Source organism: Sciurus carolinensis, chromosome 4 (genome assembly GCF_902686445.1).
Source record: "Sciurus carolinensis chromosome 4, mSciCar1.2, whole genome shotgun sequence".
NCBI classification, from domain to species: Eukaryota; Metazoa; Chordata; class Mammalia; order Rodentia; family Sciuridae; genus Sciurus; species Sciurus carolinensis.
Genome location: NC_062216.1, coordinates 83,237,744 through 83,261,786, shown reverse-complemented (window position 1 = coordinate 83,261,786; position 24,043 = coordinate 83,237,744). Strand labels below are relative to the sequence as shown.

At 34.7% G+C, this 24,043-nt stretch overlaps 1 protein-coding gene across 1 annotated transcript; it reads right to left on the bottom strand.

Moving 5' to 3' along the window:
* Positions 1-1,413: 1,413 nt before the first annotated feature.
* On the bottom strand, positions 1,414-22,266 carry Strap (serine/threonine kinase receptor associated protein). The gene is made up of 10 exons (XM_047551349.1): positions 21,839-22,266; positions 21,011-21,146; positions 12,721-12,802; positions 11,945-12,017; positions 9,475-9,571; positions 8,684-8,821; positions 6,282-6,418; positions 4,548-4,697; positions 4,019-4,084; positions 1,414-2,790 (listed from the first exon to the last, which is right to left on the bottom strand). The coding sequence occupies exons 1-10, from the start codon at positions 21,948-21,950 to the stop codon at positions 2,729-2,731; spliced, it is 1,053 nt and encodes a 350-aa protein (XP_047407305.1). The 5' UTR covers positions 21,951-22,266; the 3' UTR covers positions 1,414-2,728.
* Between the last annotated feature and the right edge of the window lie 1,777 nt (positions 22,267-24,043).

The window sequence follows — 24,043 nt, the reverse complement described above, 5'->3', positions numbered from 1 at the left end:
AACAAAGCAGTCTCTTTAAGTTCTAAAGCAATGACTCTATTGTGTAGATGGATAGGATAAGAGCCAGGTAAGGAGCAAGAGGGAGAAGTCTGGAAGGCAGTCCAACAATCTAAATGAGAAAGGTGACTTGGCCTCAGATGGCAACTATGGAGATGAGACAAAGCATATATTCACAAGAGCCCACGGGATTTGCATATTGATTACATATAGGAATGACAGAGAATGGAGTCAAAGACTTCCACATCATTTAGTCTGAACAAATGAGTTTAAAGTAACATACCAAGTTATTGGAGAATAAACTAAGGGAGAAACATCGGGTTGAAATACCAAGATTTGTGTTATATGTTTGAAATGCTTATTAATTAGAACAATCAACTATTGCACAAACTCTGGTCATCAGAGAGACAGGAAGGATATACCACTTGGAAGGTATCAAAAGATGTTACATAATACTAACAATGATCCTACTGTCCCCTCCCCTGCTACTGCCTCTTTGTAGATAGAACTAGAAAATAAATACAACTCAGCCCTAAGGTTAAGAAGAAAATGAGAAATTGGCAAATTCAACAGTAAGGAAGACCAGGAGTGTTGTCTCACAGAAGCAAACAAAATACTTCAAAAATAAGAGGACAATTGTTGAATGTTGCTGATAGTGAGTACAGAAAACATTCAGGGCAATCTCATGAAATTCAAGTTTGATACTCAAACTTGTTATAGTAAATTCTGTATATGTGTTACCTTATATAGCAAAACAGATTTTGTAAATATGATTAAGGATCCTGAACTGAAGACTATCCAGGATCATCCAGGTGGATACCACGCAGTCAAAAATGTGAAGAGGAGCAGTAAGAGAGTCAAGACAGAGATTAGAAGATGCTATGCTGCTGGCTTTAAGACAAAGGAAGCTAGAAAAGGCAGGGGAACAGGTTCTTTATTGGATCCTCCAAAGGAGTACAACTGTCAATACCTTGATTTTATCATCTTATTTTTGTTACTAGGGATTGAACTTAGTTCTTAAACTTGAGATACTTCTGCCAAAGTCTCCCTAGTCACTGGAATTACAGGCATGAGCTACTGCACCTGGGTCCAGTTCCGTGACTCTAGCACAGTAAAGACCTATTTTTGGAATTATTAAACAAGAAAAAATTTGTTTTAAGTCACAAATTTGTAGTAGTTTGTGAGAACAGCAATAGGAAACCAATACATAAGGGACTGCATCTGTACAGGGTCATTACTTTTATGAAAAGTAGAAGAAATTCCACTGGTTAATTCCATAAATACCAAGCAATATGATTTCAATTTGATACACACATAAATCTCAACTTTATTTAGAGTCAGACTTTAATTAGTCTGAGTAACTCTTTGATACATTGACAATACTGCTACAAAGCAGAGAATCAGGCATGTAATGAGCTGACACAAAAACACTACCACCCTGTGAGATCATCTGTGGATCATCTGTTCTACCTATAACACACCTCTCTTGGCTCTCAGTGACTATCTAGTCTACAGTGCTTTCTTTCTTCTGGTTATCAGAAATCCTCAAAAATTAACCTATTCTTTGGTTGGCTTTTATTTCTTCTAAGAAGTTATCAAAGGTCATTCAAAATATCTTTGAATTAGGATGTTATTAGTCTAAAATATTTCTAAATTACTAGTTTAACACCTCCCTCCATATTTTAAAAAGTCTAAACTCAACTGATCCAATTTATTAAAAAGTTAGTAAAAACATTTCTTGAATGTTACCCAAATTTCATGAGGTAAAATAAAATGGTATGTCTTAAACATTACAGTTCTACAGTTACTCTGCTTTCATAAAATCATTTATTATTATCTCTCATACACACAGCAATACACTACTGTGCAATGATGTTCACGATATTTTAATAATTTCTGGGGGGAGTGGTAGGATGTTAAGTGATTTTTCTATCTGTAATTGCTTTATTGTATTTCTTATAACTAGCATGCATCATAAGTTTTCATTTTTAATGGCAGGTTAAGCACTGCTATCCACTCAGGAAGGTGGGGAGGTAAATTCAACTTGAACAAAGGACATGAAAATTTGTAAATTTTGTATAGGCAAATGTATTTCAGAAACTAATATTACAGACTGTATAAACAAATTGTCTTTTACTGTGGTCATGATGTAGAAACACTTCCCATATTCATTCATAAAATTTAAATTTATTAGTTTTTTCCAAAGAAAGAAAACACTGTTTTGTTTTAGAGGCATTTTATTTAGACAACTAAAAATAATTAGATGTTCAGAAGCAGTGTATAGAAAGAGAAATCAAACCAATTACTTTATCATGTTTTCCCTCTTCTTTACAACTAAAGCAAAAAAAGAAGAAAAAAAAAGGCAATCTGCTTTAAGGGAAAAGTCAGAAAAATAGGCCAATATATTTTTCTTTTCCATAATAACATAAACAGCTACAAGAAATTTAATTATAATAAGAGAAATTGGATGTTGGCTTGTACATATTCATTAAAAGACAACAGGCTGTCATGCTACAAGAGCATTACCTCCACCTGCCTTCATCTGATACTCCGAGTTTTCACTCACAGGTAACACCAAGTAAGTTGTTCCAGCACTGGAGCTAATTCGTATTCCCCATTATTTACTGCTGTGTTTACTGTAAGCAGAGAGTAACTCTGGAAGGCTGATGCTTTTCTCTGCTTGGTCATTTAGTCCATAAATTATATACTATCTGTGGCATATGCTTGATGCTCAGGCCTTAACTTCAGGAGTTGAAGAATAGATGGAATCTGAATTCTCTGAAGCAATTTCCTCTACAAATAAAAACAAGGTCACATTAGTTAATTTAATAAAGGAAAGAAGCAAACCCACATTTCTGTGTACTGAATGGAGAAAAAAAATTTTAAGCATACTAGGTTGTGTGTGTGTGTTGGGGGAATAGAGCAACTCACATACCATTAATGACTGGACCCTGGCCACTGAAACAGCAACCAAGAAAGACTTATACATTTATTATCCATTAACTCTTTTACACCACACTTTAAACAAAAGTTTTCTCCTTCTAAGCTGAATTTTCATTAACTCCAGCTATCCAATAAACACTGAATTAAAGTCATGTTTTCAGAGAACTGGCCCTCTTCTTTAGGGATTCAAATCCTGATACTTAGTTAATAGAATATTAACTATGAAACATTAAGTTTTCTGCAAAAAGGTGCTTAAGAAGAATAAAATTTAAAGAAAACTAATGAGTAAATGGCAAATCTCTTCCTAATTGCTCCCAAATCATAATACCCAGTTTCTCATGCCAACAATCTGAAATTTAACTTAGTAACATTATGACATCAACTCTACCACGAAAAACAATTCCATGTAACTTTTTCTGTTCTTATTGACATTCCCTCATTCAAAACCACATGACTGCTCCTCTAGGCCATAATGTCCACATAAATGGTTCACTCTTTTTCCTAGTCCAATTTTTCTCTCCATACTATAATAGCCAAGGCAATCTTTAGAAACTTAAATCTAAATTTGTTATTATTCCTCTGCTTAAAATTCAAAAAGTTTCTCATTATCTCCATATGAAACTCTCCAAGTTCTAATAAAGCAATGAGGTCCTGAATGGTCTAACCTCTCTCTCTAGTCTCTTCGTAATTTGGGACATATACTGAAGTTCTTCTAGTTCCTCATATGCTGTACTCCATTTTGTTCCCCAGTGTTACTTTCCCTGACTCTTCTTACCATTTTAATAATCTGTTTAACTAATTTGCTAAAACATCTAAGTTAGATATTTACATTCTAGTAGAGTAACCACATTGTTCATGTCCACACTATATCTCAGTGCCCACCATTATGCAGTAGGTATTTAAATATTCAGTTTATAAATATGTATGTATAAAAACTTATGCTTCCGATTATTAAATTTATTCACATTCGATATGTTCATTTTAAATTTTTTCTGTCAGTGAGTAAAACTCACTTAAGTACTTCAGTTTCAAATCTGCCAGGACTCTCATAAAAATGAGTCAATTCATTTGTATTTACCTAATTCCTCTTCAGCTGTTTCTGGAAAACTGATCTTTGGCTTTGCCAGCTCACCACTATCTTCTTCTATAAAAAGAGCAATGTTTATAAGAATTAGGATAATACAAGTAATTTCTACAATTTAATACTCAAGAAGAGCAAGACAATACTGCTTTAAGCAATGTTTAATAGGAATAACTCTTGTTTTAGTAACTGATTCTAAAACATGTCTATCTTATGGGTAAGGATTAAGTAATATAATCTAGAGATGAGATACATTTACTTATAAATTCTTTATATTGCCTTCTAACAATTTTTGAATTAAGTTCACTCCACTCACCAAATGAGCTAAAAATTTAATAAAAGTAAAATATATTTTACAAAAAAAACTAACAGAAGAACATAAGTAGCCAATTATAATCATGGCTTTTCTTTGCTTAAACTGTACTGGATAATTTAAAATTTACTGAGACAGAAACATTGAAACAGAATTAACAAATAACACAAAACCATGCATTTTAATTTGAAAGCTCTGAATAAAAATTCTTACCAGGAAGCACACATTTCCAAAGGCCATAGGTTTTTCCTACCACAGTTTGCCATAGTCTCAATGTTCCATCTTCAGAACCACTGGCATAGAGTTCTCCATCAGGACTAAATCTCACACAGTGAATGGGACCAAAGTGTCCTTTGTAAGATTCTGAAAAGGAACATGAGGATTATTAGACAATTTAATAATTATTAGGTTAAGTACTGATACACTAAAGATGATTATTATTGGAGAAATGCAAAAATTCATAAGGGTAAATACAAAGAAGTGTACATAATTGAAAATAAAGTAATTCTCATCACAAAGTGCTACATCATACCATCTCTTCTTAAGAGAAATCTAACATACAAGTTTTAGGTTGTCTTTCAAAAAAGAAAATGAATCTTTGTGTCCTATTAAGGATGGCAGAAGGGTCAATAAAAACAAAAAACCCATAGATTCTACAGAAAGTAGATCTAAAGTCTATCAGTGCAATTCCAATTCCCATAACCTAAACTCTGCCTCTATACTAGGGAACTAATTCTTATGATTATAGAGAGCCACCAGATGGAGCTCTTTTATACACTTTGTCTCTTAATTTTCTACCAGGCTATGGTAGAATATACTAACGACCTCACTACACAAGACAGAGATACAGGATCAATACTGATCTTTAAATATTTTAATTGATAAAATATAACAAAAAAGTTTACAGATTATTTTAAGTCATATTTATGAAACTTTCTCATTTATATCCTAGTGCCTCAACATCTTGTTAGTCTTCAAAGCACTATTTTACTAGATCAATGTTCCTGTTTTTTCTTCCATCTCTGTCCAACAAGAGAATAAAAATGTTGTAAGAGTAGAGGAGCTGGGGGAATAGCTTAGTGACAGAGCACTTGCCTAGCACATGTAAGGCACGGGTTCAATCCCTAGCACTCAAAAAAAGAAAAAAAAAGTTATGGGAGTAGAAAGAACATGAAATTGTGGAATGAGAATGGATGGGTTCAAGGTCTAAAATTCACAGTGGCCTCAGATCTCAGGAGATATTTCAGTTCAGTTTTCTCTCTTGCTCTATATTTGTGTGTGTGTGTGTGTGTGTGTGTGTGTGTGTGTGTGTGTGTAGAGTTTTTTTTGGACTAAAAGCATAAATTATTTGGGAAGGCTCAAAGTATGTATCACATAACTTTTGAACTATCTGGTTCATCAGGTAAACATAAAGTTAGATTGTACATAACTTCATATTAACCTTACTTGTTCCCTTGTTCCCTTATCAGCATGAAAAGGCAGCAAAACTGGAGACTCCAAAAAAGAATAAGAACAAAATAACTCTCCAAGTCATATTCTCAAAGGTAACTTTATAATAAGCCAGTGATTTTACCCACATTACTCTCTATAGAATCTTTACAATTCCTAAATTGGCAAAAAGAAAGGGAGTAAGGTAATTGGAGCTACACACATCCACTACATCTCAGAAAGAATAAATCTCCTTGTATCTGCTTAAAATGATTTTGACATAAAGTTGTCCCTCCCCAATAAAGTCTAAAAAATTACTGCACAATAAGTACCAAACATCAGCATAAGGATGATTTCAATTAAAAGGAAAAGAAAAATTGAGTTCAGCCTATTTCACTCACAGGTCTATAACAATTTCTATCCAAAATACATAAAACAACTTAAATTTTATACTTGTAAGCACCAAGTTTTAGTTAGGTAACAACATCATTTTAAGGGAGGCAAAAAAGGAAAACTTACCTAATTCTTCTCCACTATTATAATCATACTTATAAAGTTTAAAATCTTCACCTCCTGCAACAAGAAATTCTTTCTCAGGATGAAGAGATGCAGAATTGATAGTTGCAGGAGCTTCAAACGATTTAATTGGATCCAAACTGGGGGGAAAAAATAAAGTATAAGTTTGCAAAGTTTTAATATTGCATAAATAAATACAAGAAAAGTTACATTTACACTGTTCCTAAATTCTGAAACAGGACAAATATTCATTTAGTCAAACATGAATAGTGATATTTATTTAAAAATAAAAAACACCAAAAAACTCCATACTACATAAGCAAAGAAAAGTTCAGATGGATGCTATGTCCAAGTAGAGTTCATCTCAGGAATATGAAGACACTGCAATTTTGAGCAGTAAAATTTCTGGAAATCACTATCTTTGCTAATTAAAATAGTACGGATAGGGCCTGGAGTTGTGGCTCAGTGGTAGAGTACTTGACTTGCATGTGTGAGGCAATGGGTTCAATTCCCAGCACCACATAAAAATAAACAAACAAAATAAAGGTATTGTGTCCCTCTACAACTAAAAAATAAAAAAATAAATAGTATGAATAATATCCTGGGATTTTTAAATTAAAATATATTTTTTTTTTCTTGTGGTTCTAGGGATTGAACCCATGGCCTTGCACATGCTAGGCAAGCACTCTACCCCTGAGCTAGACTTCTAGTTCCCAGAATTTCTCCTTAAAATATTTTCCTCTCAGTACTTTTAGATTTTTCTACACAAAGCAGGTGTTATCTTAGTAAATGACAGCAACAAAAGCTTGACAGTAGGCATCTAATTGCTTTAATATAAAGGACTGTTTGTAGGTTATTCTCAATTGACAGTTTAAGCTTGTGCAACAAGAAATGCCATAAAATATGAAACAGTTATAAAAGCTGGTTTTACTACCATATAGTAAAAGAATAACTAGATTTGAGACTACAGTTATATAGTTAAAAAAAAATCAATGTATAACAATATCATCACTGAAAATTCATTACAGTCTAGACATTGGCTCCTTTTCAGTTTAACCCTGAAAATCATGAAATGCCTTAAACACAGAACATAACATTCCATCTCCTAAATGTCACTCTCCTATTCCCAAGAACACATAGAACAAAGCATGAAAATTAAAGTTAGTTATGATTTACACAGTATCACCAAATAGCAACTTGCTGGCTGAAATGTTTGAATATTCAACTGGTAAGCAAATTATTGCCACCAAAATGGGATTTGAGGTTAGCAGTCTAAAGCAGTATTGTACATTGCCAACTCCAGAAAAGAGCAGTAATATGGCTTACAATTTAATGATTGTAGACAAAAGTATCCTGTGATTGCAATTTCTTTGTGTGTATATAGGAATTCCTTCACATTATTAAAATTTCAATTTCACTGCCTCTTGTTCTCTCATTAAGTGAAAATTAGCTCTGGAAGTAGCCCTTTGGACAAAAACGTAGGACTGTAGTCAGAGTGCAGTGTGGCATGTTCACGGAAATCAATCGAGCACCATGTTTAAATACTTTAAACTCATTTCTATCCTTTAAATTAATAATTCCACTTACAGGATTCTATTAAGGAAACAGATATACCATAACACTCACTGAAGTGCTAAAACAGAACTGATACATAATTTAGTACAACTTATAATGCAATACAGCAAATGGAAATGTTTTCAAAGACATTCTGATGAATAAGAATACTTTTCAATAAAACACCATAATAATATTCACCATGGTCCTAGTAATTAAAGAAAAAGAACACAAATATATGCTTGTGTTTAACATGAATTAAAAAGAAAAAAAAAAGACTGGTATAAAAACCACCATTCTGGAATTTATGGTTGTAAGACTGTGGGTACATATTTTTCAATTGTTATTATTTTCCAAATTTTCTATAAGAGCATTTACTATGATATATTCTAGTCACAAAACTTATGTCTGTTTAAAAGAATCATTAGGCATGTACATAGTTAGAACTAGTGGGGAAAAAAAAATCACCATTTCTCCAAAACAAAAAAAATGTTTTTTGATACTGGGGATTGAACCCAGGGGTACTTAACTACTAAGTCACATCCCCAGTCCCTTTTTATTTTGAGACAGGGTATCGCTAAGTTGCTTAGGGCCTTATTAAGTTGCTTAGGATGGTTTTGAACTTGCAAAACCATCAGCCTACTTCAGCCTCCCAAAATACAGAGATTACAGGTGTGCACCACTACACCTAGCTCTCCACAAATTTAAAATGACAAACAAAGAAGCTTGAGATCCCAATAGTCTTAGAGAGAACATTAAGTATAACAACAAACAGTGGTTCTTTTAAGAAATATATAAAAGATGTTGAATTTACCCAAAAAAAGAAAAATGTAGAGATTCCCTGGACATACCTTACTGCACTATGAAAAGCAATAGAACGTCCATAAGTAATAACCAGGATCTCTCCCTCAGGAATATATTCCATACTGCTAACAGACATATTAAAATTTAGAGATTTCACTTCTGTCATTGTAGCATGATCCCAAAGGCTGAAAAAAAGGGAAAATATGGCCACATCTATTCATTTAAGAAAAAAAAAGTTTAAATTCTAATTATATCTGCAGATAAACTAATGATAACCATAGATAGTAAAAACAACTTTCCTTCCAAACAATAAATTTCAGATATAAAGAAATTGAGTTGATATAAAATGTCAAAATCTTTAGAAGATTGTTGGTGAAATAACTCAAATACCTAAAAACACTTTCCAAATAACTCAAGCAAAACTATGCCATTAAGACACCTATGTCCTAATCTAATCAATTTCAGCACTGTTTTAAATTGTTTATAAATAACTGTTTTTTTGTTAATCTGATGACAGCTATGTATCTTTTCACAAAAGGATTCCTCAAGCATAAAACTCTGAATAGAATTTTAGGGGCTTCATGAACTAACTCCCTTTAAGCAGCCTGTCCATAAACCTATGTTAAGAACACCTCCTGATATAGGTGTCAGTAATTTTAATTAAGTTTCTTCTGACCTCTATGTATCTAGTTGTAAATGGATAGCTCCAAACGAATATGTGCACTTTAAATTTAATGTTCAATTTTTCCTGCATGCTAGTTATAAAAAATATTTAAAATATAAGCTTTAAGGTAAAATAATTTTTCAAACTTTAAATTATTAAAGAAAAATTACTTACCGAACAGTTTTATCATCAGCTGAAAGAATCTGTTTATCCTCACTGCACCAAAGAGCCTTTTTAATACCAGAAGTGTGACCACTGATTTCCTTAGGTTCTTAAGATGAAACAATTTAAAATATATTTAATATTTGACTTTTTAAACTGAGCACTATAGGAACAATTAAAAAATGTAATGAGAAAAACAGAACATTTGAAATTGGACTGCAACTCTTCACCCAGCAAAATTAAAACTTGATTTTTACTAGAATACATTGGATTTTCTGTACTGGAACTAAAACCTACCCAAAATGATGATCTTTGCTATACACAACTGAGTGTACCTACCGATCACTTCCTCAAGCTCATTTTCTATACAACTAATAACTTTCAAAAGCATTATTATACCACAATGCAAAAATAACTAGTAAGAACTACTAATGAGGCATAATTTAATAACAACACAGACCCAGGAAACAGGTAGTCTGAGCTAAGCCTACGCCATCATTAATTTTGGAACCTTTATCCAAACCATTGTTGTTAGGAAGTAGGAATTAGAAGGAAACTGAAAAACAGGACAAGTAATTGAGGAAAATATCCAAAAAAATGGAACCCAGCTCAAGTAGGAGACTTCCCTTCAACAGGTTAAAACAAACACACAAACTCACATTGTCATCTCTGGGCAAAAACAAATGGAAACAGCAATGCCACTCAACACTACTTGGACTTTGGGCACATTAACTTTTTTGAAAACTACATTTATTTGTAAAATGGGATAACAATAGGTATTACATAGCAGTCTGTAAGAATCAGATAAAAATATACATCTAAAGTGCTTGATATGGTGTCTGGCATATGATAAAAATTCTACTAATTGCTGTAATTTCTATTGCCGGTACAGTAGAGGAGCAACTTCTAAAGAGCAGCTTTGGGCAAGGTAAAAGAGAATGAAAAATGTCCACCCAAGCCCTGAATTTGTTTCACTGGACAAATTCATGGACTGAGGTCAATGTACTTGGCTGTGTTTTAGTGTAAGTCTATCAAAAAGAATGCAGAATGTATGAATATGTAACAATAAATCCCACTATGATGTATAATTCAATGCACTGATAAAATAAATAAAATAGTTAGGTGCAAATGGAGAACAAGAAATCTATAAAAGCAGTTGTTTCCTCACTTTAGAAAAGCTTCTTCAAAGAGAAGGTATCTTAAGAAAATAAATGCTTAATTTCCAATGTACTGATACTACTCTTTCACATTTCTCTTTCTAAATTTCATAGATTTATGGATATTAAATGTCTGTGCTAAAGCTGAGCACAGTAGTGCATTTAATTCCAGCTTACTGGGAGACTGCAGAGGGAGGATTGCCAAGTTGGAGTCCAGTATGGGCAACATAATCAAGATACTCATCTAATTAAAAAAAAAAAAAAAAAAAAGCCCATGATTAAGTTTGAAAGACACAAACTATGGGTTCAATATCAGCATCTCTCTCTCACACACACACACACACAATACCAATAAGCAATCAATTTTTAAAAGTCTGTTTATTGTGTTTTGATAGCTTTGTGTGTAGGAAATCATGTGGACTAGAAAAGATGTCCACAATTTCTGTACAATGAGAGAATTCATCAAGGTAATGACAGAATAATGTTTTAAAGTCTGTAATAAACTGGGCATGGTGGCACATGCCTACAATCGTAGCCACTTGGGAGGCTAAGGCAGGAGGACTGCAAAAATTAAGGCTAGTTCTAGCAATTTAAAGAGACCTCAGCAACTCAGCAAGACACTGTCTCAGAATTAAAAAAAAAAAAAAAAAAAAAAAACTGTGGATAGGACACTATCAATGGTTTCCAATACTTATGCTCTTCTTTGTTTCAACAATTCCATTTTGCTCAGTTATCTAAAGAAAATACTGTGAAAATATTGGCAAATATAAGGATGTTTAGCATAATATTGTTTTTCATATTTAAAATACGCTAATAGCCCAAACAGGCCATAATAAGAAACTGGTTAATTCACTTATGTATATCCACAGGAAAAAAAACCAGTCATTAAAAACAGTTCAGAGAACAACCAGTGACATGAAAAAAAATTTTTATTACAGATTTTAAAAGGTTCTGTTGAACAGTTAACATACATGGTTCAAAAATCTAATCACTAACATGCAACAACTGAGAATTTACATCATCTTCACTTTCTACAGATTACCAAAAGGTAGTAACATTCTGCACCTTGATAAAAACTTAATACCATGAAAAAACTTTCTGTAATAAAAATTTTAAATTGCAAGAAGGCTATACAAGAGTAATCTAGAAGGGGCTGGGACGTTATATTAAAAAACTAAAGATATTAACAGTGATTAATACTAGATAATGGACTATGATTTTTCTTGAGACTATATTTTCCAAATTGGAATACTCTTTCAATCAGTTATATTTTGTTTAAATGAAAAGAAAACAAAGCCAGAAATCGGTACATAAATTATGCTTACCTGCTTCAGGTTTATTCAAGTCATATATGCGTAACAGTTTATCCTGTCCCCCAGTTAACAAGTAATTACTATCCTAAAGACCAAAAAAAAAAAAAGGGTAAACTGTTAACAGACTAACCACTTTAATAGTTATTTCTCTTGGAAATGTCTTCAAGACCAAATAATATCCAAATATAGTTACAAACATCACAAAGAAATGCAATATATAACCAATTACTTGAAAATATGCTGTTGAACAATGACCTTCTCATAAATGCCAACCCCTTAAAACTTCCCAGTTCAAATGTGTTACAATATACCACATAAATTCTCATCCTGCTCTCCTCCCTCCTGAGTAGCATTTCTTTGATGATCTCATATATATCTATCTTTTCCCTACCGAATAACTAAGAAACATTACTTGAGCTTTTTAGATATTTACTGCTTTTGTTGGAAGACTTGAGACAAGAATTCCAGGGTATCTAAAAGTCTCACAGGATTAAGAAAAAAACAAGTTTGTACAGCTTAATATACAACCAAACCAAATATAAATTAATACAAATCAAATATTCCACAAAAATACAAGCCACATATACAAACCAATCAAATCTAAAATCTTTATCACACTGCAATAACAACAATCTAACTACCTAAAATAAATGTTATCTTCCTTCCTCCCTTTTTTCTTTTTTTTTTGCATTGCTGGGTATTGAACCAGATCCTTATACATCCTAGGTAAGCACTGTACCATTGACATATGTGACATACGTCCCACACAAATTTCCATTTTCTGATACCTGTGTGAAATCCACAGTCTTGACAATGTGTTTATGAGCCAGGGTCATCAATTCATCTCCTGAGACAGCATCCCACACTTTGCTAAAAGTGGAGGGAAAAAGACATTATGCAATGTTAATATACTGAAAGGATAAATAATGGTAATTTTGATTACTACTAAATAAATTAAATATATAGAAAATTATATATATGCCTTATAAATCTCCTTTGTAATAGCCCTCATTATTGGACTTCATTTGAGAAAATACCTACATAAGTCTCAAGGCAATTTCTCTATAAAAGTCTTATAATCCTAAATTTCTTTTGACAGTAAAACAGATTTGAAAAGTAAGGTTTATGAATCAATCCATCCTACTTACTTTTTTTTTAACCTATAATACCCTTTTAGTAAGCCTGAAAAACATTTCAACCAATTTTTAGTTTCACCATGCCAATTTGTTCTTCACAGTTATCTACTCACATGTGAGCAAAACAAAAAATAAAAAAGTCTTTTAAATTTTATAAGAATGAAATACCATGATACAGGTTACATAAAATGTAAAAGATAGTGGAGAGAATATTTTCCTCATCTCTTCCTCAAAGTTGACTTAAATCTTCAAATGTGAATCCAATTAACTGCTCCCAAAGTAACACCTTTTTATTGTACAATGTTAAGCTGAAAATTTGAATCTCTAAATTATATTTGTTTCCCCTGACTTATCCCACCCTAAATATAGGATATATACTACTATATTATGTAAGATATATACTACATAGTGTGTATATATGTCAAGGTGGGGGTCATGGCTGAACAATACTTGATAAAAGTACTCTAAGGAGTTTCCTCAAAATAGACTAAAGAAAAAAAAGGAAGAGGAATTTTTTTTTTGCCGGGGGGGGGGGAGAAGAGGGTACCTGGAATTGAATCTGGAGTGCTTAATCACTGAGCCACAACCCCTGTCCTTTTTTATACTTTGAGACAGGGCCCACTGAGTTAGTGCCTCACTAGGTTGCTGAGGCTAGTTTGGAACTCAAGATCCTATTGCTTCAGCCTCCCACGCCACTGGGATTACAGGTGTGCGCCAATGAACCCAGACAGGAACAGGAATTTTTTTAAAAAAAGAATTAATTTTAGATTAGAAGAAGTCACTGAAAAATAAACCAGGAAACTATGTATACAGGGAAAAGAACCGTTAAAAATGCTTTGGAGACTTTCATTTTAATATAATTGACATTAATTTTTAGGAAGAAAGTGGGCAATGAAAAGCAAGGGTATCTTTACTTTTGTTTACTTAACAAACACTATAAACACACCAAACATATTATGTCCTTCTACGCTCAGTGTTAGAGTACAAATGGGGCGGAAAAAAGTTCCACAAAGTTCCTGCTTTAGTACAGTTTAGCTGAAGAGAAAAATATGCATTAAATAACACATTAAATAAATATAAAAAAAAAACAAGTACATACACCTATAGAAACAATGAAAAACCACACTTCTAATTATGCAAGAAAAGTCCAGAAAAATCAAGTAACAGAGTTAGTGGTTTTAAGGAGCATGCAGAGGGCTGGGGATATAGTTCAGTTGATAGAGTGCTTGCCTACCATGCACAAGGCCCTAAGGGTTCAATCCCCAGTACCAACCCCCGCCCCGCCCAAACACACACACACACACAGACACACACAAAGCTTGCAGAAATGTACCAGTGGAAAAAGAAGGGAAAAACTATTCTACACAAATATTTAGACAAGTTAGTTGCCACGATGGTCAAATGGTCTAAAGCACCAGACAAGTATGTACAAAAGAAATATGAAAGACCATGCAACTGATGATACAACATCAAACCTTGCGTATTGTACACATAAATCATATGAATGACTGAAAAATATATTCTGAGAAAAATTATGTCAACTCTGAGTAGGGCTACTAAACACCCAAGTATTCATTTCTCTACACAGGAAATCTCCAGTAACCCATTCCAATTCAACTCCTTGGCCCCAACCTACTTTTCCAATCTCATTTTGCATTATTTCTGTGAATCTATCCACACCAAAATCATAAATCATTCCTCAAATAAGTCAAGCATTTTCTTTCAGGCTTCTATGTACTCTTTCCAATTATTCTCTTGAGTCTGTAATTCCTCACCTCTAAGAGGTAATCATTTCCTTCTCTTCTTCCATAGAACTCAGCTTCCACTGATCACTGTGCTTAATTTGGCTTTTTAAAAATTTGTTTACATGCTTATTCTCAATCACAGGGAAACTGATTATCTGATATTTCTATTCTAGTTATTCAGGAATCTCAACAAAACTCTGAGCAATGTCCTTTGAAATGCTAACTTCAAGTACATTACATTATTTTCCCAAAACTTCTTAAATTCTTTTTTTTTGGGGGGGAGGAGAGTGGAGGATGCTGGGGATTGAACCCAGGGCCTTGTGCTTACAAGGCAAGCACTCTACCGACTGGGCTATCTCTCCAGTCCCTTAAATTCTTAATTAAGAATTCTTTTTTGTTTGTTTGTTTTTTGTTTTTGGTACCGGGAATTGAATTCAGGGGCATTCAACCACTGAGCCACAACTTCAGTCCTATTTTGTATTTTACTCAGAGACAGGGTCTCACTGAGTTGCTAAATGCCTTGACGTTGCTGAGGCTTGCTTTGAACTGGTGTTCCTCCTGCCTCAGCCTCCAGAGCTGCTGGGATTTCAGGCAAGGACCACCATGCCCGGCTTAATTAAGAATTCTAAATTTTAAGATTTTGCACAGACCATGTGGATTTACCTGTGAAGGAAGAGAACTGGAGTGACCAAACAAGACAGCTAATATATCAACAGTCTTTTTTTCCTATTTAGAAATCCTGTTAGACATGCCATTCTAACAGATCACATTCTAAACACTTGTACTAACTCTTGACACACTTCTACTACAATAAAAGTCCAAAGGGAATGTGGATTAATATAAATATTTTCCAATGTATTACTTAATCATCAGGAAAGTAACTGACATCAATGAAGTAGGCTGCCTAACTCAAATCAAGACAGTAAAGCATCATTAACAATATCTTTTCAATAGCTAATCATACAGCATTTATTTTCTACACAGCTCAGGAAGACTTTGTTGTCTCCCTACATTATTACTTTTTTACTTTTTATTTTTTAATATTTGGGACTTCCCATTTTTCTAAGAATTTTTTTTAGTTGTCAATGGGCCTTTATTTTATTTATTTGTATCTGGTGCTGAGGACAGAACCCAGTGCCTCACACATGCCAGGCAAACACTCTACCACTGACCCCAGTCCTCCCACATTATTAATAGCTCTTATATCTCAGTTTCTTACACATAATACTCAATGCTATCTGACATTTTTTTATGAGAATGAATGCACTTTCCAAACATAAGTCTCAAAAGAAGGGGTGCTTAACTCACTTATTTAAAGCTTTATTGAAACAATTAAGCTACCCTGGAGGGAAAACAGTGCCTAATTACAATATATCAATCAAGTCGTTAAAGAGATAATACCACTTTTTAACTTATCAAGGCCCTCATTCAGAGAAAAGTCAGATCTTTTAACCAGTTTTTTACAGGAAAAAGTGACTGGGGGTATAGCCCAGTGATAGAACACATGCTACAAGGGTCTGAGTTCAATTCCCGGTATGGGGGGAAAAATAGAAAAGACCATATACTTATTGTCACAGTTCATTTTCTGTTGTATAGCATAAAACAAACATAGACTGGGTGCTGTAGTTTGGATCTAGAATAGACCCAAAGGCCCATGTGTTAAAGGCTTGGTCCCCAGCTTGGTGCTACTGGGAAGTGGTAGAAATGCTGAATAAGTGGAGCCAAGTGGGCAGTCTTTAGATCACTGGGTGCATGCCCTGGAAGTGGACCCTGAGATCCTAGACTCTTGCTCTCTTTTACATTCCAACCATGTTGTGATATCATGGGCCCAAAGCAAAAGGGTCAAGAGATCATAGAAACCTCTAAAACTGTGAGCCAAAATAAACCTTTTCTCTGTTAAATTTTATTATTTCAGGTATTTGTTACAGTGATGAAAAGCAAATTAACTCACTATGTAATTTATAAAGAAAAAGGCTCATAGTTATGGAAGTCCAAGGGCAGGATGCCAGCATGTATTTGGCTTCTGGTGAGAGCCTCATGCTGTTTCATACCAGGCACAGAGCAGAAATGGAAAATAGATGCATACTGAGGGAGCACATGTGCAAAAGAGACTACAGGATGGTGCCAAACGTACTCCATAATACCCCATTCTTGAAGAAAACTAATTAAGTCTCTTGAGAAAAACATCAACCCATTAGTGCAGGTAGTGTCCTCATTTCTAATAGCCCCTTATATGTCCCAACCACCTCTCGACACTATAACCTCAAATTGAATTTTGGTGGAAACAAACTATAATAATTACGTATAGATTCCTGGGGCCAGCTCCATATCTATTTTAAGCACTCTCTGGAGTAGAACATAGTAATCTTCTCTATTTTGGCAGTCTCGAAAAAACAATTTTGATGGGAGGAAAAGTAGAGGTACACAGAAGAGTATCATATGAAGGAAGGCTAAAATTAGCTTTGAAAGAAAAGATGAAAAAAAGAATGGTGTTTCAGAAACTGACTCACAAAGCTAACCTGAATATAATTTATCCACAAAAAATAGAACAAATTTATGCATTTCTAAGAAGTATAAGAATGGGAGCTGGGGTTGTAGCTCAGTGGTAGAGTACTTGTCATGAAAATGTGAGACACTGGGGTCAATCCTCAGCACCACACACACAAAAAAACAATAAAAATAAAGGTATGGTGTCCATCTACAACTAAAAAGAAAGAAAAAAAGAAAAAGAAACATAAAAATAGGACAAAAGGATCTTCTTACAAATGATTTAGATCGATTAGGACTAATCGGACAAGCTGATCAGGGGAGTTACTCTTTAGCTAGATCGAGGTCTATCAACACAAGCTTGAACAAGTTATTAAACAGGCAGACTAAACACACATGAACGCACATACTCCACACTGCACAGATAAAAATGAGGGAGTAAGTTTGAACCACCTTTTACCAAGCACCTGCTTTGTGAAAGGCACTATGCTAGACTTTAGGGATACAATGGAAAAAGATGTTCGTGTCTTTCCACTAACCTCACTGGTCTTAGTCTCATTTTACTAAAATAAAAACTAAGGTTTAAAAAAAAATTCTATGATCAAACTGGAAATACACAGCATAGCTAGCACACCAGCACTTAAGCCAATGGTTATTATATTTTTTCCCATTCTATCATAGTACCCAAAGTCTTAATGAAGAAAAACGGCTTTAAAAAGAAAAATAAAATAAAGTAAAATAAATTTAAAAAAAAAAACCTTCCTTCTTGATATTTAAATCTACTCTATCTTACATAATTATCATTGTTACCTTATATATGTAACACTTACATAGAAATTCAAGCAATGTTCTAAATATTTGAAACATTAACTTAATATTCACAACCAATCTAAGAAATAAGTATCATATTATTTTAATTTTTACAGATAATAAAACTAAGGGCCTGAGGTCACAGAGACATTAAATGATAGAGCCAGGATTCAAATGCAGGCCATCTACCTCCAGTGTTCATGCTCTTAATATCACTTATAAACAAAAACATTGAGACCTGAAATGTTAAGTACAAAAACAATACTATTCAGAGATATGCTCTCAAATGTGTGATTCTTTTTATTAACAATACTCTGTAAGTAACCTAAACTAATATAACTGTTCCTCTGGCAGCAAGATAAAATCTGGATGCTTTTCAAGATTCTGTGAAGTACTTAAATGCCACATTTTTTTTTTCCACGTCTTTTCACTCCCCATTTCAAGTTATTCCATGAATGGTAATTCCTATCTACTGTCCTTTATGTCTTTTCCTGAAGGCTGACAAATACAATTTGTCAAATGCATAACAAGAGTCTTCATGGATCTTATCATGAGACAGGCATATTTCCCTAACAAGCTATGCACAAAACATCAGAATGAGACCATCAAGCAGGTGACAAAACATTCTGCTAATGTAATCAGGGCCAAACAGCAGTAGAATTCAGGTCAACAAAAATGTATCTTTGCAGAACTACAATCCAAAAGCTTACCTCTTTTAATGCTAATTTCTGCATGTAGCATTCACTCTTATAAACTAATTACATTTAATATATCATTTTATTCACTATTAGTTTATCACCAGACTGAGATCTAATTACCATTATAAAAATTTTTAAATCTGCTTACCAGATATCTGAAATTTAGAGTTGTGTATATTAATCCAACTTTATACATTCATTATAAAATCAATAAAATTCATTCCAATGATGTTCTTACTGAACTGAATTAAAAACAAACTTTGAGATAAACTAAACTTACAGCAATCATAGACACAAATATTCTATAAGTGAAATCAAGAACTATAACTTACACATCCATTTGATTACTTTAGAAAATTTTTTCAAGTTACTTATTTGGCAAATATAAAGTAGTGAACAAACCAGGGATACTGAACATGGTCCCTGACCTTAAAATGACACTTAAGCTAGAAGGGAAGTCTTCATTTTAACCTTCCAGTATTCCATAAGTCACCTTCCTTGTCCAAGAATCACTTTTACTTCCTATTTTCACCTCCCACAATCAACAAAGAAGTGTTTTGTCATATTAAAAGCAACTTTTGGCATGAAAATATTGACATGGAAGGACTTACATAAAACCAAGCAGTTTCTTTCATCGGGATTATGTATTATAAAAGGCAGAGTATAAAGCATTACAATGGTTATATGTAATAACATAATAGCAATTTATTCATTGGAGACAAGGAAAAAAAGTCCAGAATTGTATTTATAACTTTTCTTACTGACCTTTCTTTACCATCTTTGATATAATCCTACGTAGCACTACTACCTTTCTCACCCTCTCTCTACTTTAAAAACTTTACATATGATAAAATTTTATGTCTTGAGTTTCAACCAAATACACAAGTCATGTATTTACCTCAATTTGCATTCATTTTTCATGCTAAACTTGTTATGTTTAATTTGCTTAAAGCAAAGGAGGAAACTCGTTCACAATTACTCCTTAGTATGAAATTCTGTTTAAAGAGAGAGGAAAAAAAGATCAACAAGATCACTTTTACTCTCCAGGTTTTCATGCCTAAGGAAGTTTATGTATGTCAGTCGCTTTTGACATTGCCTTCATTAGTAAATATTTAATTGTCCACAAATAGGTAGGAACTACAGGTACCAAATTATAAAAAATATGACACAAGTCCAAAGGGAAAAGGAAGGTCATTGCAAGTCAGTTTAATATGTGCAAAACGAAAAGTCAGACCAAGTAAAATGAACTACAGCAATAGTCCATTTAGTATAGCTACACTGCAGAGTCTACAGTGTGCAGTGCCATAAAATGCTAATATACTAGGATAAGCCAAAATAAAAAGTGCTAACAACTAAATTCTGCCCCTTACACCAGTGGTTCTAAGGCTACAGGCATATTACCTAGAGGAAATTATGGGAGGAAAAAGAACCAACAATAGTGACTCCATCCTTAGACCAACTGAATCAGAATTTCTGGGACACACGCATTTGATGTTTTAAAAACTCTCCAAGTTATGCTAATATACACCCAAGGTCACAAACTGCTAAATGGCCAAAGGAAAACAAGAAGATCATCTGGTTGACAAGTGATGTGATAAATTTTGCCAGGAATATGGAAGATGAATAGAAGGTTAAGAGACTTATGGTGTCGAGTAGTAAAAAATAAACTAGAACTAAAGTAGTGAGAGACTAAGGAATACTGTAGTCAGCAGATATTTGGTAAAAAAAAAAAAAAAAAAAAAAAAGACTATAATCTGAAAGAAAGGAAATTCAATTCAAACTTAAGAAAACCTTAGAAAATAAAAACAGTAGTTAAATTTGGGACATAGTATGTCTAAATCCAGTTAACAAAGCAACGGAAATAAAAATCTGGGGTCATTGATACATATTACTAAGGAACTCACATAGAGAAATGCTTGTAAAGATTAATAAATTTCTTTATCTGTGGTGCTTAGTAATTAGGCAGAATCCTGGGTTGCAAACACATAAAAGTCAGTCATCTAAGCCTCTGAAGCTTTTGAGTACCAGGGAAGACAAAGAAATACAGAGAAACAGGATGGAATCTTGGTGAAATGAAACATCATGTACTCTATGTGGTAGGTAATGAGTCAGAATTATAATGAATAACTGAGGTTGAAGATTTTGATTTTTTTCAGGACACAATCCACAGAGAACAAAGTTAGCCATTTTGGTCACACTTACGCTGTGAAATCTGCAGCTGCTGTAGCAGCTTTGGTGGCATCCTTATTCAACGTTGCACCCCAAACGGCACCTTTATGACCCAAAAATGTTCCAATCCAGTCCCCTGTGTCTCCCTGGCGTAACATAGGTTTACCATCTAGAAAATGTTTAAAAAGATAAGTGATTTAGAAGTTCAGACTACTTGAAATCTAAGATTCGAACATCAAATTATTATATTGAATCGCAAGGTTGAAGTTTGTTTATTCCCACTCATTGGCGTCACTAAGAATTATCTAAAAATAAATAGTTGAATCGGTCATTCTTTATGGGAAACATGTGAATGGGAACACTGGTTTGAGTAAAAACAATCTAGATTTGAGTCTTTATTTTCGGCAAACCAAATTAACCTAAATTCCATCTCCCATTTGGAAAAAATGAGGCTAATATACGAAAAAATATCCAGAGAGACAAGAGCGAACATCTTTGTAAGGCATCACTCGACCTGGCCTAATTTTTCCCTTTCCCTAAATCCTGGAAAGGTATATTTACAGTGTTTGTTGCCCACAGCGCCTAGAAAGGTGCAGTCCAGCTTCCCTAGAAACAGCAATAAAAACGAGGAGGGGGCTTAGCTGGAGGCTAATACTAGACCTCGTCAGAGGCGTCAGAAAGAAGGCCCTTGGGTTCCAATTGCGGATTCCTTAACACAACTCTTTTCCCCATCAGACCAGCGTTGGCTCCTACCTCCAACGTTAACACTCCCACCACCCATTGGGCACTGGCGATTGCCAGTCCCACTCCCTTTCGGTCCAGCCCTAGCCGTCAGGGTCCCGGGCCAGAGGCCTTGCTCACCTTTGCAAGCACTGATTAAAAAATACCCATAAGGCGTGATGCCACTGAAGGCCAAATCAACCACCGGCCGCGTGTGGCCGGAGCAGGTGAGCGGCGTCTGCCTCATTGCCATGGCGGCGGCGCACCCGGCTATTCGGCGGGTGAGTGGAGGGTCGTAGTCCTCTTCTCCTCAGCTGCAGCGCCTCTCGCTCCACAAGGCCCCCCGCCCTGACACTGGGGCTGGGCCAAGGAACAAGAAAAGGAGGCCAATCCAGTGGCACCGAGGTCAGGAAGGGGTTAGGGAGGGGTCAGGGAGTCAAACACCGGCTAGCGACAGCCGCCGAGGAAGGGAAAGGGAGGGAGGGAGGAAAGTAGGGGAGGGAAAGAACCGGAACACCGGCCGAGCCACGATCCTCACCGTCCACACCGGTATCGGCAGGAAGTGACGATACCAATGACGCAGAGCGTCCACCGGAAGTGACGGTCCAGCGAGAGGGTGGGTTCGCATAGTAAGAGGCTTAAAGAGCAAAGAGGGAATGCGCAGGCGCGAGTCTAGTGCTCGGTGGCACGTGAGGCTGGCCTAACGCCAACTGCGTAGGGCACCTGGAAGGGTTTTCGGGCTTTGTACCCCAGTCGGTTTTGTCGAGCTCCAGTGGGTGAGAACGTTCGTGATGTCCTGGGACGGAGATTACGGGGTCCAGAAGTGTTCCCACGCGCGTCCGCTCCCGGACTTGGCTGCCTCTGTGCACTACGCGCAGAGCGGTCCGACTGTGACCTGCTTTCTAACTGCTGTACAGAAATTGGAGCAGTACCTAAGGCGGCCCAAGCCAGCGAAAATCATCTTAACTCGTTTGATTTTTTTTTTTTAATTAAAAGATATAGGACCAGCTCCTCTGGGATTGTCTACAAGTTATGACCCTTTATTTCTCTAGCCACCCCTTCTGAAACTTTCCTTTTTTGTTAGTGTTTCAGACATGAATGCTAAATGGTTTTAAATACAGTTAAATCCCCCCCCCTCCCCGGAGACCTAGAGTTAGTAGACCCTCAGTTCTTTAGATTAAATACTTGCATCAGTAAATTTTGAGCCGGCACTTCCAATATTTGGACGATAATTTGCAAATTACATTATAATGCATAAACAAAAAATAGAAATACTAAAGCATTCCAAAAAAGTAAATGTAAATAGAAACTCTGGTATTGTCTTCTAACCCACTGAGGAGACCATTCTTCTGTATAACCAGAACTGTGCTTTGATGGCTTAGTTTTCCTAAGCAGGAAAGGCACTATTTCTGGGCAAGTTGTTTCTTTCTTGCCTTAATCTTAAAATGTAAGCACAAAGCGGAGATTTTTGTGTTTTGTTCACTGTTGTATTCCAAAGGCCATAACATTTCATATATATGTACCAATATTTAACACAAATACCTGAATATTTATTTTATCTTTTTGAGGTGAACATGTACTATTGGAGATGACCATCTGTCCTTCAAGATTCAAGTCAAATAACTTGAATGGGAATTTGGAATATGTCTTCATTCTATCTCCTTAATATTTTCTTCATCCACTTGCAGTACAGCACTTATTCTATGTTTTTCATTATCTTTTGTTCTCCTTTGAGCCAATCTCACCTCATTCTCCCCCCACCCTGCCATATACACACACAAAGACACACCACTTACACATTTAAATAATGAACTCCACAAGAGCAGTGTTTATGGTTTCTTCATTTATACCATGATGTGGGGAAGAATGAATGACATTTATTAAGTATTTAACAAATGATTGTTTATTGATTAAATAGAATTGCTACATTACTGAGGGAGGTAAGTTAATAAAAGGCACATTCAAGTTAAAACAACAGAACCAATCAGGTAGACATCAGTGTATGTTCATTTAGTGCTCATTGAGCATAGATAAGAATATAACTTATAATTATGGTTCCTACTTCGACTCTAAAGAATGTATTACTTCTCCCGTGTTTGGATTTTGAATTCTGAGAGTGTTAGGTATCAAAACCAATTGTGTGGCCCTCGAGGTCAGATCAATATTAGGAGATGTTCATTGCAATTAATATAATTAACCATGTTAAAAAGACTGAAGCAAAAAATAATCGCATCGATAAACATGTAAAATTTTTTGGTAAAAATCAGCATTCATCCATGATAAGAATTCTTAGGAACTAGAAATAGCAGGGAGTTTCCTTACCCTGAAAGAATATTTGAAAAATAC

Coding starts and splice junctions, on each gene's coding strand:
- Strap (XM_047551349.1), bottom strand. CDS start 21,950: ATGGCAATGAGGCAGACGCCGCTCACCTGCTCCGGCCACACGCGGCCG. Junction 21,147..21,838: donor TTTAATCAGTGCTTGCAAAG/GTGAGCAAGGCC, acceptor AACATTTTCTAG/ATGGTAAACCTATGTTACGC. Junction 4,085..4,547: donor TTGGAAATGTGTGCTTCCTG/GTAAGAATTTTT, acceptor CTCTTTTTATAG/AAGAAGATAGTGGTGAGCTG.